Genomic DNA, 19,079 nt, shown 5'->3' on the forward strand with positions numbered 1-19,079 from the left:
AATTGATCAATTTTAAATACTTTTGTTTGTCATCATCAAAAAGGGGGAGATTGTTGGAACAAAATGTGTTTAACAATGAACCTTAAAGAGTTTTGATGATAACAAGGTATTAAAAATTGTAAATTGGACTAGCTAATATTTGTTCAAGTATACAGGACCTTAATTAGAAAGTTACATCATCATTGGTTCTGAATGAGCAAATAAAGAGCAAATGAAACAACAAAAATTTGAAGCTTGGACGCTTCTGAAGGCAACTTATTACTGAAGAGAAAAAGCGCTCCTGAAGTTAAGTCGCTTCTGAAAGAAAGATTAGTGCTCCTGAAGAATAGTGCTCCTGAAGACAAGAAGTCCAGAAGTCATATCATCAGAAGCTGCATCATCAGAAGCTGCAGAAGTCATATCATCAGAAGCTGCAACATCAGAAGCTGCCTCATCAGAAGCTATTTCACCAGAAGCTGAATATTAACTGGATTTGCAAAGAATCAAGAATTGAAGTATTATCAATGCAAAAGCTATCTATTGGATTCGAAAATGCTACAAAAGATTAGTGGAACTTTGCAACGGTCATTTCAAAGGTGTTTGAAGACATGTGCTTGCAATTTGGACGAAAGCGTTGACATTTGTACGAGTTGTACAACCACGTTCTCCACTACTCTGTTTTGTGTCCACGCTACAAGACAAGAAAACAGCTCCAGAATACGGCTTCGCCTGCATAGATGTTCCTTTGGATAAGGAATGGATTTCAAATTAGTTCTTCATAGGACAACAACCAAATCAGGCAAAAGATCAAAGGTGAAAGATCAAGTTTCAGCAACGACTCTTTGGGCGCTGGCAATTTCACAACGTCTCTTTCACACCTCTGTATAAAGAAGTGAAGACTTAGAGTTTTGGTAATGCAAGAACGCTGAACGAAAGACTCACAACATTTTTACAAGTGCCAAACCTCTGCTGAAATTGTTCTGCATTCACTTAGAATTTCTGTGTCTTATAGTCATATCTTAGAAATTCTTAAGTCCATTGAGTCTGTATCTGATTTGTATTGTGAGCACCTCTGATTGTATATCAAGTGTTCAACCTTAAACAATTTTCTGTGTAATTTTGTTTAGTTAGGAAGTCTCTTGATTGTGTTCTTGAGCAAAGGGAGTCTCTTGCTTGTGTGCTTGAGTAAAGGAAGTCTCTTGCTTGTGTGCTTGAGCAATTGTAATCAGATATTACTCTTAGTGAAATCTCCTTGGAAGTGCAAGGGGGACTGGACTACTTCCGGATTGTGGAAGGAACCAGTATAATTGCTTTGTGTCGTTTTTCTTCTCTCTCTCTGTTTTATTCCGCTGCATTTAGATTATGATCATCACTTCAGAAGCTGTCTCACTTAGCTTCTGATCAGTGTATTCAGTTGTTTAGGAGAAACGAAGAATTTTTCAAAACACAATTCAACCCCCCTTCTTGTGTTTTTCTCATCTTCAAAAAGATCTTTCATAGAGATTATGATTGAAACCATTTATGCTTTCAAAGTATAAGGATCTTGTAACAAAATTCATATAGGATCCGGCACAATTTATTAGACGCTGTGTGAAAGTGGCAAACGTCCACTGCACCTTTTAGAAGTTCGGGACTGAAGGGATACATCTGGACTGGAGGCCCTGAGAGATGGATTCCCATACTTTCTTCAGACCTGGTTTCTTCTGATGCCTTTGAAGCATCCTTATGAAATAGTTGAACAAAAATTCAAGTTATAACATAGTTGAATTTTTATCAGCGTTGTTTCAATGCCGATCATATGACATTGGGATAGATACATGATTAAATGCGTTAAGATATAATAGATGTCACTTCCTAGCAGAAAACCTTGTGAAAAGTGATTAAACAATTCCAATCTGAATCATATCTAATGAGATTAATAAAAATTTAACTACATCCAATAATATTCAAAAACTTTTTCATTAACCAATAAATTTACTGTGTTTAGGCTATTAACTTTTTTCACTCGAAAGATGCATTCAATCCACATAGCACAATAAGTAAATAAATAGAAGGGGAGAACAAGCCTAGATTTTCTTAATCTTTACAATAACTCATGAAGACTTTCAACATCAAATGTCAAGTTTATAAGTATAAAGTGGCTAAAATTTACAATAAGATGGTCTACTTATTGAACTTTAAGCAGTTGCAAACTCTGAGAACCTTTATTTCGACACTTTGAATCAATAGAGCAGGACCAAAACAAAACAAAATTGGTAACAATTATGCGAAACAATGTTTTCAGTTATAATTTCTAAAATTATAACTGAAGATTTTTATATTGAAGATGGTTTATATTGAAGATGGTTTATATTGAAGATTTTTATATCACACAGTGCATATGAATTTGGACACGGTCGTTGACCTACTTTATATCGTATAAGATTTTGCATGACATGTGAGAACTAGACCCATACTCATTGTTGCTTTTATCCCCCACTCAACTAACCAACAAATTTCTGTTATGCCAGTCAACTATATCTGAAACATCATTGTAACAGAAAAGTAGTTAAGTGCTTTGTAACTGTAATAATCCCAGTAACTGTATAAACATAAATTAAAATGGAAATTTTAATTTCAACTTATGGAAAAAAAATGAATTTCTTTTTTTCATTTCAGCAAAACCAATGCTTAAAAAAGGCATTATTCACTTCACATTTATTCATACTGAGTTGTTTAATCTTGAAACAACTTCTTTCAATTCTGTTATATCTTCTCTTTCTCACATTCTCACCAAAAATCTTTCAACCATGAAAAACACCAAGAAACCCTCTGTTTACACCATTGATCTTGATGATTCATCTTTGAATCAAGCTTATGCAACATCAACTACACTCTTTGCAATTCTTGGTGAATGGATGATCTTGATTCTCACATGTTCGATCGCTTTGTTCTTCATTCCTCTAACTCCTTCTTTCACACTCCATTCAACAACTTCAACTGTTCTTAATGTCACCAATGGAAAAACCTTCACAGCCAACTTGGGTGTCGAGTTTCTTGCAGAACACTCCAACACTATTGGAAGCACAATTCACTATGACTCTCTTCATTTCTCACTCTTCCACCGTCAAGAAAACCTCTCAACTTTCTCTCTATCGAAGCCTTTTTACAACGAACATGTCGATGCTTCAACTCAAGAAGCAAAGTTTCGTAACCTGTCTATGACAATCGATGGATGGAAAGTTCATGGTATTGGAGAAGCTTGCGGGTTGGTGTATTTGGATTTACGATTTAGTGCTAATGCGAGATACATTCAACCAATGTGGCCGGTTATGAAAGACAAGCTTGAAGGTCATTGTGGAGAAATGAAAGTTGAAATGTGTGGTTCAGGTACAAGCGTCGTTGTTAACCCGCTTCTTGCGTCGTGCGATGTTTATAGTGATTTGGTGACTAACGTTAGAATTGCGTTGTTTGGAATGTTGATCTTTCTTCTAGTTATTGCTGTGGCTGTTCCTCTTATTATTGAGCATTTCTTTTGCTCTGCCACTTTTTCTTGAATCTTGAGTCTCTTAGTTTTTTCTTCTTCTAGGAATTGTAAATTTGGTTTCTTTAATTCTTCATGTGTTTGTTGTGTTGTAGAGTTTCTGTTTTTTTTTTTTTTTTCCTTTTCTTTCTGAATCATGAAAGTTTAATAGAGATAAACAATAGTGTAATAATAATATGCAACACTTTGGATGATTGAAAGTGTTGTATTTGTTCAAGATGGAATAATTCAATGTAATTTTCTTCCCTGTTTCATTTTTTTCATCAATCCAATTGCCCTTTTTCTTTTGTTTAATTATTATTGTTTCAGTGTGATTCTGTGGATATTTGAGTTATATTCTTTTTCAAGATTCTACTGAATTAGAACAGAATTTCATTCTTCTGAATTGAGGTATCTACTTTTGGAATCATTAAAGGACCTAAAAGTTAAATATCTGATTGCAGTAACCCAAAAGCTGAATGAAGGATTATACAATAGCTCATAATTAAGATAGATAATAATAAAATGGAGCAAAAAAACATGGTTAACAATTTTGATAACATTTACTTTTTTTTGGATTTTTTTTTTATATTAAAGTTGCACTAACGATCCATGGCTAAGCTGAATGGATTTGAACTCTGTCACTTAAGATTATGAGCTTGTTGTCCTCTATCTTGAGTCCCGAAATTATGAATGTTTTAACGACTATTGTGGATACTGGATAGTTGTATGGCAATCTCTTGGACCATATGATTTTTCTGTGTTAGCGGCCAACACTCGGTGGGATTTAGTCCCACATCGGATAGATATGATTCTTGGATATGATTGAGAAGCCTTGCTGATTAATCTTTAGGTTGATGTGTTTTCTGAGAGGCCTATGCTAAAATCAAATATACAGACTTTAGGTTGATGTCCTTATTGTTTTATAACAAATGGATTTTTTTAAAAAGTATTTTCAACTATAAAGACATGATGATTTTGAGTCTCTCATATCCATGTTTCTACAAATCATTAATGAAAATTATCAAATATTTATAAGCTACCAGTTCAAATTAGTTTTTTCGTCTCTATATAAAAATAACATAAACAAAAACTCTGAATAAAGAGGAGGTTTAGAGACCTGCTGAAAATGGTCCACTTTACTTTCAGCCAAAAAAAGATAGGAATCAATGTCAATCAATAGAAATGCCAAGTAACAAAGTAGTGTACCGGGCAGTCCCCTCGGATCAAATGAAGGGGTCAGACTAGCAATGGACGAAGCGGATGAAGAGCTTAGATATAGAAAGGGACAAAGAGCAAAGCTAGGAGTCAAATAGCCACTTGACTATCTACTACTATAATAGAATGATGAGTGAGATAGTGCCAGAAGAGACGCTGTCAACAACTCTCACACCTGAATAGCTGATCGGGTAAGCACAGAGAATTGCATTAAAAAAAAAGCGGGTGAGAGAAGTAGGGTCTACCTCAACGGCTTCTTCAGAGCCTCTCAGGTGCAACTAGTCACTTCCCGATAAGAGAGAGCTTAAGCTTTGTGGGTGTCAGTCCATCCCGAGCAGTGGGCTAGTCCCGAAATTCAAGGTTGATTTGACTTCTGTTAAGCAAAGTATGTGAAGCGAAGTACAGAACACATGATAGGCATCTCAAAAGCAACAAGAAAATAAAAGGGACCATTCCTGTGTGTGTGTGTGTCTATATATATATATATATATATATATATATATATATATATATATATATATATATATATATATATATATATATATGTATGTATATATGTATGTATGTATGTATGTATGTATGTATGTATGTATGTATGTATGTATGTATGTATAATGTTTAATTATGCGTTTCATCCAAAGCTTATGTGCGCAGTTTTAGTCCTCCTATTTTCATCAATTTGCAAAATTGGTCCCCCTATTATGTGTTTTATCCAAAGCTTAACAGGAATGATGCAATGTGAATTTGTCATCTTATTATTGCTATGTGTAATTTGTATATATGTAGAATGTTCCAATGTTTCACATTAACCTTTTGGGCATCTAAAGCAAAGCCGATATGCTCAGTGAATTTGTATATTCAGAGGTATTTTCCACCAAATAGTCAAAGAAGAGGAACAGCAGCGCAGCTTTGTCACAAAAATTGTAGATCTCTATTGCTTGTTTTGAACTCAAAATATCACTTTATTTTGATTTTTGATTCATGTTCACTGCTTAGGTGTCCATATATCTTCACAAATGGAAAAGAAAAAGTACAAATAAAACAAAATTCAATTCACTATCAAAAGGTTTCTCAACTTAATCACATGAAGGATTTTGGTGCTGAAATTTGGCAGAATAAATTGGGCACACCATCAAGAGCTTTAATCCGCCTACTTGTCAAAAATTCTCTGCTTTCTTTTGCTAAGGACTTTCATGTCTTCCTGACAGAGAACTTCCATGTTAATTTTCCAAGATTTCTCATGACTTTTTCCTCCTGTAGATTGAATTTGTGGGTGGTTGAAGGAACGACGGCCAGTAGAAGTGCTTGCAGAGGTGTACCTTCTGTCTAACAACAAACAGAAAATAGATATCAGTTAAAACAATCTAATCAAATATTATAAAATAAATCTAGGTCTGTATAAACACAAAATGCAGAAAGAAGGATGTAGAGTGTCTCAGACAATGAAAGGAATGTTATGAGAAGATTATGAGCAATCAATGAGGATACAAAGAAGGATGCAAATCACAAATATTTCAGTTAATTAGCGCATAGCCGATCACTTTGAAATAATAACATAAAATTATAGTATGCTGTTTTATAAAATTTGGATGTTTTTTTAAATTACTTTTTCACAGTATTTACATGATAATTATGAATTTCTCAAATCTGTGTTCTACAAATCAGTTAAAAATATTATCACAGATTTGAAGTTATCAGTGCAGGTTTGTTTTTCAACTCCATATAAACATCATAAATGAGAATATGTGTCTTAATCATACAAAAAGTTTCATATCTAATATAACATTCCAAAAGTTTTATCAACGGTCCTAAAGCCCATGGTCAAGATCAAGCAACTCTCTTTGCTAACACTTTCATGAGACCTTTGCGTTAAGCCACGTCTTGAGCGGTGACAAGTTGTAACACAATCATAAACTTGGAAACTTATTTAACTCAAAATATTATTTGTCTTCCACATTAGAGATAAAATCATATGATAACTTGTGGGAATACCGTGCCAAGCAGATGATCAAGGACCAAGTTGGAAATTATAACCACCAGAGTTTGTAAGATGGAAATTACATGTTTGAGATCAGGCGAAGGATTTTTCTCTTCAAGCTGAAGCTTTAGTTTTTACCCTTCCTCTCTCCCTTGGTGCTCAAAGGGTTGTCTCTTCTCTAACCTTCAAAAATTGCAGCACCTTGCAGTAAGAAACTTGTTAGCATATTATAGTCTTAAGGAAACAACAACAATTATCTTGCTAAAAGTAATTTGAAAGCAACACATCCAATGCCATTTTCATAAGAATTCATAACAATGTGAAGAAAACTAGGTTTGTATCCGAGCAAAAACCCCAATTTGTTCAAGATGGAGGTAATACTCAGCTGAATAATTGAAATGAAAATACCAAATTTTTAAAACAAATAATGCTATGGTAATTACTGAAAAAATACAAAGCAACAAGCACTTTACCTTCCATTAGAGCTGAACAGATCAACTACATAGGCACTGGAAATGAAACCCAAATCTTTATTCCTTCAATTGCAAACTGTGAAAAAAAGTATCGCACATGAATCAAACTTAACGGCAGCCCAGAATCAATAAAACCCTTAAGAAAAGGATCAATACAATACGAGGAAAGTGGAAGAAAAGAACATCGTTAAGAAGAGTCATAATTATAGAAGATGTAAAATATAATAAATCGAAGTGTCAAAATGTATTAAGAGGGAACGAGAGATCCAAAACATACCTCGAAGATTTTGAATGTGAGATATTTTTGGCAATCCTCACCTGTTTCCCTTTCACACCGTTTCCCCAACTCATGACACTCAGAAATACTCAAAGTTTCCAGAGCAGTAAGGCTTTGAGTGCTATCCGGAAAACAAATCAACTTCGAACAGTTATAAATGTACAGTTCTTGAAGCAAACTAAGTTTCCCTAAAGAGTGTGACAAGGATGTCAGGTTTGGAAGATTGTCCAACAATAACACTTGAAGCGAACTAAGGTTTCCTTCCTGTGAAATACCGACATAAACACGGACACTGGACTCGACACAGATTTGTCAACACCAATAGTAATTTGAGAAAATCACATGTGTCGGTATTGGATGCCTTCGATCAGAAGTGTGTGTCTACAAAGCAATTTTGACAGAATCTTATATGATGTCTCGTCATTTGAAAAACTCTTCCAGGTAGAAACAATTAATTGGTTTATAAAGATAATAATGATAATGATGTACCTGGACGAAGGAATATATCTAGCCATGGTGTTCCTTTTCTATTGTTTCAGTAAGCACCAAGTTCCGCATGCCTGACACTAAAGCTAGATGTTGCTGCTGCAAAATTTCTGTCTCTGAAACTCCCACTTTCACAAATCTATGCTTCTTCAGCGTAGGATGAAATTGTGATAATGAAGCATTGAGATATTCATCTAATTTTCTCTTTCTACTATAAGGATCGGTGAATATCACATCCTCATTGGTATTGTTTTTCTCCTTGCACACGTGGATTCCCATTTCTGTACTTCTTAACCTTTTAAGCACATTCTCAGGAACCCATTTCTCCATTGAAAAGTGAAGCTTAAACTCCACATAGATCCATTCATTCTTTAAAAGTGCTTTGTCCATTTCAGACTCGAAATTGATCCCGTGAAATATTTTACAGAGTGCAATATTTTCTTCCAAATTCATATCAAACAAATATGTATGTCCCGAAGAAAGCTCCAATTTAAATTCGAGTTCTGGAAATGTACATTTATAACCATTGACAAACAAATTAAATCCTAAAGAATATTTAACATCCGGAAGAATAATAATAGAAGTTATAGATGGGATCTTTTTACAGAACCAGAAAGAAATTACTTTGATTTTTGAAAAGATGATTGTGATTGAGGTTGAAAACTCTCGGAAAACAATTAGGCTATATTTCCTACTTCAAAAAAAGAAACATTTTAACATGTAGCTTGAATATGAAGGAAGCAAAGGCCCTGGAACATTTTTTCGTCATTAATAGATATACATTTTGCGTTATCAATTTAGTAGACTTTTTGATGTTGCGTTGGATAAGGAAAAATTGGTTGCAGATATGTTTGAAGAGGAGGGTTGAGTTAAAATGAATTTCAATAGACAGTAAATAAAATAAAAAGGTCCAACTTCTAATAATAGCATTTACATCTTATAGTTGCTTTGGAACATAGAGAGAGTAAAGATTATTGTTACAAACCTGCAACGTGCACACAGAATCTGTTGCAGCAAATATTGCACCAATTATTGAAATTTTATTTACGAAGTGAGTTACAATCAGAATTTGATAGTTGACAAATATATCGATGATATTGAATAATGTACTTCAGTAATTACCTACAGCCTCCCCTAGATCAAGCGTACCAATACCCATTCTCTTAAAAATTTGTGATACACCTGAAACAATGCTTCAAAATATTAAGTCAGATCAGAATTAGACAATTACCCATAAGGATAAGGGATAGTTTGCTTAAAGTAACCATCTGAGTTTTCTCTATGTAGATTTTTCAAAAACAAAATCATAAAGGTTAGAATCCATATAAAGGTTAGAATTTGGTTTTCGGTGTTTAAATAAAAAAAAGAAAACTCAGTTGGTGTATTTGTTATTGCTCTGTTGAAGCAACTGAATACATTAATGTTTATGCATTTGTTATTACTACGTTGACATCAAATAGGCTCAATAATATTCCTTATTGTGCAGATATGGCACGAACATTTATTACAGATGAAAAAGGGCGTGTTAGGCCTACTGCGTCTACACGTCGATGTCGCAACAAACAAGTTACTTCATCAAAGAAGGGGCCTGTCGATGACCCACCTCGTGAAGCCTATGAGCAACATCATGAAGCCAATGAGCCACATCAGGAAGTAGAGGAGCCACATCAGGATATAAGAGCTAATGGTGTGGAGATACATGGATATCCCGATGGTCCCATAGACTGTTCTATTCTTAAGACATATGGGGACCACGTGGCTAGACGAATTTCGGAAGGAGAGGTAATGTAGCAACATATTTCCCGCTGTTGTGGTTGTTTTATTTATTTTTTTAAAATATGTTTCCATATAAATCAGGATCGTGGGGAGTTGAGGATCTTCAGCAACGGAAAAAAGATGAAGGGAGCTATCATTCATCACGATGAGGTTCGACGATTAGTTGAGGGGTCTGGACTCCTACCTCTGATGTGGTTTTTACAATATCTGCAGGCATGGGTTTACGAACACTTTCCTATTTTATGCATTGATTGTTGTAGAATGCGACCAGATTATAAGGAACACCTACCCCGACCATTAAATGGAAGCCGAGGAGAGGAGAGATAAAGGCCAGGTGCTTCCTTTCAGGCAGGCTCTTGATAATATCACTGTTGATCAAATTTGTTGGAATCCTTACATTGCACACAGAGATTTCCGGCCATTGCAAGATGCATCTTTTTACAGGGGTTGGATTAGGTGGGGTCTTAAGATGTATGCACATCTTCCTGATAGGGTACTACGACAATACGGGCATGTACAAGGTATTCCTTCGTCACCAAACGATGTCACATGTCATTCGACCACTTCAAAGGATGTGGATCTTATGTTCACGCAGTATGCCATTCATGTGGTCGATCCCGGTCTCGTTGCAAATGACCCGTCAGCCTGTGTTGATGGGTATATGGATTGGTTTCGTATGATCTCTCATCCTTACATCATACGACGAGATCCAAACCCAATTGTTTCAAGCTCGTCTATAGATGCAACATCATTGGTAATTTTGTAACTTTTAATTTATATTAGACAATTTCATGTATAAATGTGGTAGTTTTCATGTATAGTTGATTAGTTTTTCCTTAATTTTGCTTGATAGCAGCTGAGGGCCATGCAGATTGTTAATACGCTTCTCGACAAACAATATATTGCACCTGATGGGATCGCACTTGCAAATGAGTTAGTGGATTTGTTAACTACAGAGAAAGGTGTTAAAGACCGGTCAAACGAAGAGCCATACAAGAAGAAAAAGAAAAAAAGAAGAATTAGAGAGACTCAGTGACTTTATGCATTTAACTAGAAATGCAACTTTATCTACTTTCGCTACAAGTGCTACTTCATGCATTTAACTAGAAGTGCAACTTTATGTATTTTAACAATTTCAGTACAAGTGCAACTTCATGCATTTATTTAACTAGAAGTGCAACTTTCGACCAAAAAAAAAAAAAAAAACTAGAAGTGCAACTTTATGTATTTTAACAATTTCAATACAAGTGCAACTTTCATAACAATTTCATGAAAGCACCAAAAAGTATTTTGATGATATCTCAACTACATATAAGATCATTAAATATTAAATAGGATCACCAAGGTTTATAACAGGTTCATATGTATATGGAAATATTGTCAACCAAGACTGTATGCGTGTAAGATATGCAGTTTCCCAGGTGTGAGCTTCTTCTCTGCAATACTTTTTCCATAAATTTGTTGCTGGTGGTATTGGAGCATTAGGCTTTAAATAAACCTGTTAAAACAGAGAAAACTTATAAATTTGATGAACTTGTTCGTTCAAATAATTATAGTAAAAAATAATTAGAAGATGTAATAATTTACCTGTACAAAGTGACAGTAATTAACGTAGGTAATTACAATGAGACTAGATGATGGTGAAAATGGACTTCTAAGAGGGAAAAAAGTCATTGGCATGTCCACCGACAATGAGACTAGTGTGATATTATACTTTGAAGCAATCACATGACCCATTGCTGGAAGAGTCATCCACTTATCCCACCAAGATGGATCACGCTTTGTTGATTTTTGTCTCTTGGACAACTTTCTCTTCCCTATCTTTGGTGCACCCTTAACATTTGTTTTGATAGGCGGTGGACACATTGAGGTGGTTATTGGGAAAACAAGTTCATGTACTTTACTCTTAAGTGCAATTTTTCCACACATATCAAGCTCATCAAATTTTCTCATTAATGCATCAATCATAGGTTTCATAGATAACTCTGATGATTTGTTGAATCCATCATCGAAAAAATTTAACCTCCTCCAAAAAATATGAACTGCATCCAATGGAATGGCACTAGGCATCATACTATATCTGGCTAGTTCACATGCACAAGGTAGACCATGAGTCGTCCTAATAGTGCAACGACAACTACACTTATCAATACCGACGTACTTCACTCGATCAAACTCATTGGCAATGTGTGATAATGCATGTCTCGAAACATGGCCACACAAGTGAGCGTACAATCTAGTACTATGTCGATGTTCCTTTTGAAATATGCTTCTTTCGAATGATGATTTTATCTCATTGTGTTGTAGTATGATCATGCTAGAAGCTGCATCCCAAACACTACATATGTCCCCCATGCTATCTTGCAATATCCTCTTCAAACTCCAATGTGAAGTGTAACGCCCTCCTTTTTATTTAATTATTTTTATTAAGTTAGAGTCTATTTATGTGATTTATTTATTTATATGAGGTGTTAGTATTTTATTATGTGGCATTATTCTATTATTTATTAGTATATGAGAATTATTAGAGTAAGTAGATTTGGAGGTAGTTTTGAGATTAGATGTCTTTTTATGATTTAGTCGATTTATTTTGATGAGTGATATTTTGTTATGTTATATGTTGGTATTTACTAGAATAATATATATTTGTTATTTGTTAGAGATATATTTGTTATTTGGTGTAGAAATATATTTGTTATTTGTTAGAGATATATTTGTTATTTAGTGTAGAAATATATTTGTTATTTGTTAGAGATATATTTGTTATTTGGTGTAGAAATATATTTGTTATTTGTGAGAGATATATTTAATTTAGAAATAAATAAGATTATGAGGATTATTAGTGTGAGTGGAATTGGGGGTTAGAATAGAAAGAAAAATAAGTTGTTGGGCATAAATAGATTTGGGAAGAATATTTTAGTATTATAAATAGAGAAGCTTAGGTTAGAGAGAGTTAACCTTAAACCGCTTTTTGGAAAAGAGGAGAACAAGAAAGAAGAGTAGAGAAGAGAAAAGTCAAGAGAAGAGGAGAATACCTTAGGAAAGAAGAACGCTGCTGCTGATTCAGGAATTAATCTAAGGTGAGGGTGAGACTATCTTGCATTAATATTAAGTTGTTAAATCATTAGATTGCATCTAACAAGTTGGGGAAAGTTTGTGAGAATTTGAGAATTAGGGTTTTGAGAGAGATTTGATGATTAGATGATGAAAACTTGTTGAATTGATGTAGAAATTGTATACAGTCCATAGATAACCCATATGATGATTATTGGATGTAGTTTTGAGGTTAGAACCATGGAATTGGATGAGATGTTGGTGAGTTTAAGAATTAGGGTTTAATAATTGTAATAGGTTGTTAATAGATTTGAGAACCCTTTGAATTTGCATACAGTAAGTTGATGAATAATTAGTGTTCTAATGATAGGGTAATCATAGGGTAATGATTAGGGTCAAGTTTGGAGAGTATTTGATCGAATACGAAGTGGAAAAGATTTCCCCAAAGCGAAATCGCAGCTGAACTGCAATTTTGCTGTCAATGTGCAAAATGCGTTTTTATTGTCTCAGTTTGACAAGGTTAAGTTCCGAACTGGGTTTAGGTGTAAACACGAAAGTTGTAGGTATGGATGTTAGCTTTCTAATGCCGTTGGTCTCACATCAAAAAGATATATAGAACTTGAGTTATGGTCAAATTACTGTACGTAGGTCACAGTGAATTTTTATGGACTTTCAGCACAACTTTTCCGAATTTAAAATGAAAATTGGTATTGATCGGTACAGAATTGGTCTTAGGTGTACACATGAAAGTTTTAGATAATTTTGCTAGCTTTCCAGTGGCTTTGGTTTGACGTGAAAATGATGTTTGGTCTTTGAGTTATGATGAAGATACTACAGGGAGGTCTTAGCGAAATTGTACGGTGACATCCTTCTCTGTTTTATGTTTTTGCGTTTTGTTCATATGTTTCTGTTTTGAATTGATATTTGTTGTAAACATGAAAGTTGTTGATATTTGTGATATATTTCCAGTAGCTTTGGTTTGACATGAAAATGGGTTGTGGATAATTTATTATGATTTTACAAAGATGCATAGTGAATTATTGTGGATGTTTAAATACGATGTTATATGAAGTTGTTTATGATTGATGAATATGATGTTTTAAGATGTTGTTTATTATCATTTGATATTGTTATATTATGATATGACATGAATTATTTATGTGATCCATATGTTGTCAAGATGCTAAGATGTTAAGATGTTAAGACGTTAAGATGATAAGAGTTGTTAAGTCGTCGAGTCGTTATGAAGTCATCAAGTTGTTAAGATGTTATGTTGTCAAGATGTCAAGATGTTAGGATGTCATAGATGTTCACGAAGTTTCTAAGACGTAAGATGTTGAGTCTATGCATACTCATTCAAAGATGAGGGCTCATGCCCTGGAGCTTTTGCTCAACCACGAAGATTGAGCTTTTGCTCAATAGCGATGAGGGCTCATTCCCTAGGAGTATATTTATGCTCAATAGCGACGAGGGCTCATGCCCTAGGAGCATATTTATGCTCAAAAGCGACGAGGGCTTATGCCCTAGATTGGTACCACATGCATTTGCATTTGTCAAAATGATTCGAGATGGTTTAAGACGTTAAGAGTTGCATAGTCGAGTCGAAGTTGTTAAGATGTTAAGATGTCAAGTTGTCGAGTTGTTAAGATGTCAAGTTGTCGAGTTGTTAAGATGTTAATATGTCAAGTTGATGAGCTATTAATGAAGTGCTTTATGAATGATTATGATGCTTAAGATGATGAATGATTTTGATGTTTATGATGTTTGATTATGAAGTTGCTTATGATGATTGATTATGAAGCTGTTTATGATAAGATGCTATGTGATTTATGACAAGATGCTACATGTTTATTAATGATGATATGTGATGATGTTAGTGATATTTATGATGATATATGTGATGTTATGATTAAGGTGATATACGATGTCATGATTAAGATGATATATGATGTTTATGATTATTTATTATGATAATATAATATGAAGTATATGACTAATGTAGGAAGAATAATGATACTAGTTAAGGAAGTTTAAGTTGCTAGATATGATTAATGAATTATAGGATGTTTAAGTTGTTGAATGTACTTTACATGATTTATATGCTTAATATTATTGTTTGAGAAATCTCACCCCTCTGCTTGGAAATGTGCTCTTCGTATGAGTAACTTGCAGGTAACCAGGATTAGTTGCGGTCGTGAGTGGACTCCTCACAAGTGTGTCTTAGGTGCTCTGATACGTAACGGGGTGGGATTATGTCTTCTATTTCTATTCCTTACGTATTACTTATGGATTTTTATGAATAAATATTGAACTAAGACTTATGAGATTTTCTGATGAGGCCTGCGTGCCAAAGACTTTTTATGTTGAATGAACTAATTCCGCTGCGAAGTTTTGAATTACTTATGTTAAATGATTTTGAAGAATAAATTGTTATTTATTCAGTTTATGAATTTTTAAGAAGTGTAGCATTCCGTTTAAAGTTGAATTACTCTGATTTTTAATTATGTAATTTTTACGTTGGGAATACGGGGTGTTACAATTGGTATCAGAGCAGGTTGGTCCGTCCGGCCATGTAGATGAGTCGTTGTGTCGTGTCGTCATGTTTTCTAGTTAGTAGTTATGTTTTTTTTTATGTGATCATGTTTAACTGACCAACTTAATGTAGTTTTTGTGTTTTGTTTGATGAAGTAATGACTAAACTTATTTTCTATTGTGCTTGAATTTCGAGGACGAAATTCCTTTAAGTTGGGGAGAGTTGTAACGCCCTCCTTTTTATTTAAATATTTTTATTAAGTTAGAGTCTATTTATGTGATTTATTTATTTATATGAGGTGTTAGTATTTTATTTATGTGATTTATTTAAATAAGATTATGAGGATTATTAGTGTGAGTGGAATTGGGGGTTAGAATAGAAAGAAAAATAAGTTGTTGGGCCTAAATAGATTTGGGAAGAATATTTTAGTATTATAAATAGAGAAGCTTAGGTTAGAAAGAGTTAACCTTAAACCGCTTTTTGGAAAAGAGGAGAACAAGAAAGAAGAGAAGAGAAGAGAAAAGTCAAGAGAAGAGGAGAATACCTTAGGAAAGATGAACGCTGCTGCTGATTCAGGAATTAATATAAGGTGAGTGTGAGACTATCTTGCATTAATATTAAGTTGTTAAATCATTAGATTGCATTTAACAAGTTGAGGAAAGTTTGTGAGAATTTGAGAATTAGGGTTTTGAGAGAGATTTGATGATTAGATGATGAAAACTTGTTGAATTGATGTAGAAATTGTATACAGTTCTTAGATAACCCATATGATGATTATTGGATGTAGTTTTGAGGTTAGAACCATGGAATTGGATGAGATGTTGGTGAGTTTAAGAATTAGGGTTTAATAATTGTAATAGGTTGTTAATAGATTTGAGAACCCTTTGAATTTGCATACAGTAAGTTGATGAATAATTAGTGTTATAATGATAGGGTAATCATAAGGTAATGATTAGTGTCAAGTTTGGAAAGTATTGAATCGAATACGAAGTGGAAAAGATTTCCCTAAATCGAAATGGCAGCTGAACTGCAATTTTGCTGTCAATGTGCAAAATGCGTTTTTATTGTCTCAGTTTGACAAGTTTAAGTTCCGAACTGGGTTTAGGTATAAACACGAAAGTTGTAGGTATGGATGTTAGCTTTCCAATGCCGTTGATCTCACGTCAAAAAGATATATAGAACTTGAGTTATGGTCAAATTACTGCACGTAGGTCACAGTGAATTTTTATGGACTTTCAGCACAACTTTTCCGAATTTAAAATGAAAACTGGTATTGATCGGTACATAATTGGTCTTATGCGTAAACATGAAAGTTTTAGATACTTTTGTTAGCTTTCTAGTGGTTTTGGTTTGACGTGAAAATGATGTTTGGTCTTTGAGTTATGATGAAAATACTACAGGGAGGTCTTAGCGAAATTGTACGGTGACAGCCTTCTCTGTTTCATGTTTTTGCATTTTGTTCATATGTTTCTGTTTTGAATTGATCTTTGTTGTAAACATGAAAGTTGTTGATATTTGTGATATATTTCCAGTAGCTTTGGTTTGACATGAAAATGGGTTGTGGATAATTTATTATGTTTTTACAAAGATGCATAGTGAATTATTGTCGATGTTTAAATACGATGTTATATGAAATTGTTTATGATTGATGAATATGATGTTTTAAGATGTTGTTTATTATCATTTGATATTGTTATATTATGATATGACATGAATTATTTATGTGATCCATATGTTGTCAAGATGCTAAGATGTTAAGATGTTAAGACGTTAAGATGATAAGAGTTGTTAAGTCGTCGAGTCGTTATGAAGTCATCAAGTTGTTAAGATGTTATGTTGTCAAGATGTCAAGATGTTAGGATGTCATAGATGTTCACGAAGTTTCTAAGACGTAAGATGTTGAGTACATGCATACTCATTCAAAGATGAGGGCTCATGCTCTGGAGCTTTTGCTCAACCACGACGATGGAGCTTTTGCTCAATAGCGACGAGGGCTCATGCCCTAGGAATATATTTATGCTCAATAGCGACGAGGGCTCATGCCCTAGGAGTATATTTATGCTCAAAAGCGACGAGGGCTTATGCCCTAGATTGGTACCACATGCATTTGCATTTGTCAAAATGATTCGAGATGGTTGAAGACGTTAAGAGTTGCATAGTCGAGTCGAAGTTGTTAAGATGTTAAGATGTCAAGTTGTCGAGTTGTTAAGATGTTAAGATGTCAAGTTGATGAGCTATTAATGAAGTGCTTTATGAATGATTATGATGCTTAAGATGATGAATGATTTTGATGTTTATGATGTTTGATTATGAAGTTGCTTATGATGATTGATTATGAAGCTGTTTATGATAAGATGCTATGTGATTTATGACAAGATGCTACATGTTTATTAATGATGATATGTGATGATGTTAGTGATATTTATGATGATATATATGATGTTATGATTAAGGTGATATACGATGTCATGATTAAGATGATATATGATGTTTATGATTATTTATTATGATAATATAATATGAAGTATATGACTAATGTAGGAAGAATAATGATACTAGCTAAGGAAGTTTAAGTTGGTAGATATGATTAATGAATTATAGGATGTTTAAGTTGTTGAATGTACTTTACATGATTTATATGCTTAATATTATTGTTTGAGAAATCTCACCCCTCTGCTTGGAAATGTTGCTCGTCGCATGGGTAACTTGCAGGTAACCATGATTAGTTGCAGTCGTGAGTGGACTCCTCACAAGTGTGTCTTAGGTGCTCTGATACGTAACGGGGTGGGATTATGTCTTCTATTTCTATTCCTTACGTATTACTTATGGATTTTTATGAATAAATATTGAACTAAGACTTATGAGATTTTCTGATGAGGCCTGCATGCCAAAGACTTTTTATGTTGAATGAACTAATTCCGCTGCGAAGTTTTGAATTACTTATGTTAAATGATTTTGAAGAATAAATTGTTATTTATTCAGTTTATGAATTTTTAAGAAGTGTAGCATTCCGTTTAAAGTTGAATTACTCTGATTTTTAATTATGTAATTTTTACGTTCGGAAAACGGGGTGTTACATGAAGACTCAGCCCTATTAGTCGTTGTGTTCCCTAAGTGCATAACCTTGTTTGTCCATACCTCAACAAATCTTTCTTTATAAGGAATCAACCACTGTTCATGTACATAATCATGAAAAATGGTAAAATCAATACAAATTTTTTTGAAAATTTTCAACTGTTCCTGATACTCAGCTTCATTAGAACAATATACTACACCTTCCCATGCCTCCATGACCATTTTTCGTTTCTCCTTTGGAGACACAGTCATCTTGCATTTGGCTTTCACATTCTTGCATACATGAAATAGACACAATAAATTTACCGCATCTGGTAAAACAAGTTGCACAACATTCATCAAGGCAAGATCTCTATCAGTAACAATGACACTAACATCACCACATGTAATTTGTTCTTTCAACTTTTGTAGTGCCCATACAAAGTTATCAAGGCGCTCATATTGTAAATAAGCAAATGCCACTGAAAATGTCATTCCGGTAGAGGTAACACCGACAATCTCAAGCAATGGCAATTTATACTTGCAAGTCTTATATGTGTTATCCATAATCAAAACTAGATGGAACTTATTGACAAGTGTCATTGAATCTGGATGTGCCCATAATATGTCCCTCAACTTATCAGAATCACCCACCTTTCTATACTGATACACATAATTGTCACGTTCCAACAACGACATTAAATGTTGCATTTCAGTCCTATTTCCCCTAATGGATGACCGGTATGATT

At 33.9% G+C, this 19,079-nt stretch overlaps 4 protein-coding genes across 6 annotated transcripts in view; 2 read left to right on the forward strand and 2 right to left on the reverse strand.

The window, feature by feature from the left end:
* Positions 1 to 1,521: 1,521 nt before the first annotated feature.
* Positions 1,522 to 19,079, reverse strand: part of LOC146929941 (disease resistance protein RPV1-like) — a 68,395-nt gene continuing 50,837 nt past the window's right edge. Inside the window, exons 1-2 of one of the 2 annotated variants that reach the window (XR_015006229.1) lie at positions 7,917 to 8,529; positions 1,522 to 1,701 (exon numbers count right to left, since the gene is read on the reverse strand). The gene's annotated coding sequence lies outside the window, so the exon portion shown is untranslated. Of the gene's footprint in view, positions 1,702 to 7,916; positions 8,530 to 19,079 lie in introns of those variants that run through there. The other variant, XM_085701617.1, reaches the window with a different exon arrangement.
* LOC146929942 (uncharacterized) lies at positions 9,380 to 9,967 on the forward strand. Its single transcript, XM_085707440.1, has 3 exons — positions 9,380 to 9,695; positions 9,771 to 9,908; positions 9,950 to 9,967. The coding sequence occupies exons 1-3, from the start codon at positions 9,402 to 9,404 to the stop codon at positions 9,965 to 9,967; spliced, it is 450 nt and encodes a 149-aa protein (XP_085563566.1). The 5' UTR covers positions 9,380 to 9,401.
* Positions 9,899 to 10,986, forward strand: LOC146929943 (uncharacterized). Of its 2 annotated transcripts, none has more exons than XM_085701628.1 (2): positions 9,899 to 10,443; positions 10,546 to 10,986. In XM_085701628.1, exons 1-2 carry the CDS (start codon positions 9,991 to 9,993, stop codon positions 10,723 to 10,725), a joined length of 633 nt encoding a protein of 210 aa, XP_085557754.1. In that variant the 5' UTR covers positions 9,899 to 9,990; the 3' UTR covers positions 10,726 to 10,986. The 2 variants fall into 2 exon arrangements, with proteins under 2 accessions (XP_085557754.1, XP_085557753.1); XM_085701627.1 differs by having other exon boundaries at positions 9,900 to 10,443; positions 10,543 to 10,986.
* Positions 11,017 to 12,053, reverse strand: LOC146929944 (uncharacterized). Its single transcript, XM_085707441.1, has 2 exons — positions 11,277 to 12,053; positions 11,017 to 11,187 (listed from the first exon to the last, which is right to left on the reverse strand). Exons 1-2 carry the CDS (start codon positions 12,042 to 12,044, stop codon positions 11,017 to 11,019), a joined length of 939 nt encoding a protein of 312 aa, XP_085563567.1. The 5' UTR covers positions 12,045 to 12,053.

The sequence above is a fragment of the Medicago sativa genome, chromosome 4, assembly GCF_051527215.1.
Source record: "Medicago sativa cultivar Bolivia chromosome 4, Bolivia_mono, whole genome shotgun sequence".
Lineage (NCBI taxonomy): Eukaryota > Viridiplantae > Streptophyta > Magnoliopsida > Fabales > Fabaceae > Medicago > Medicago sativa.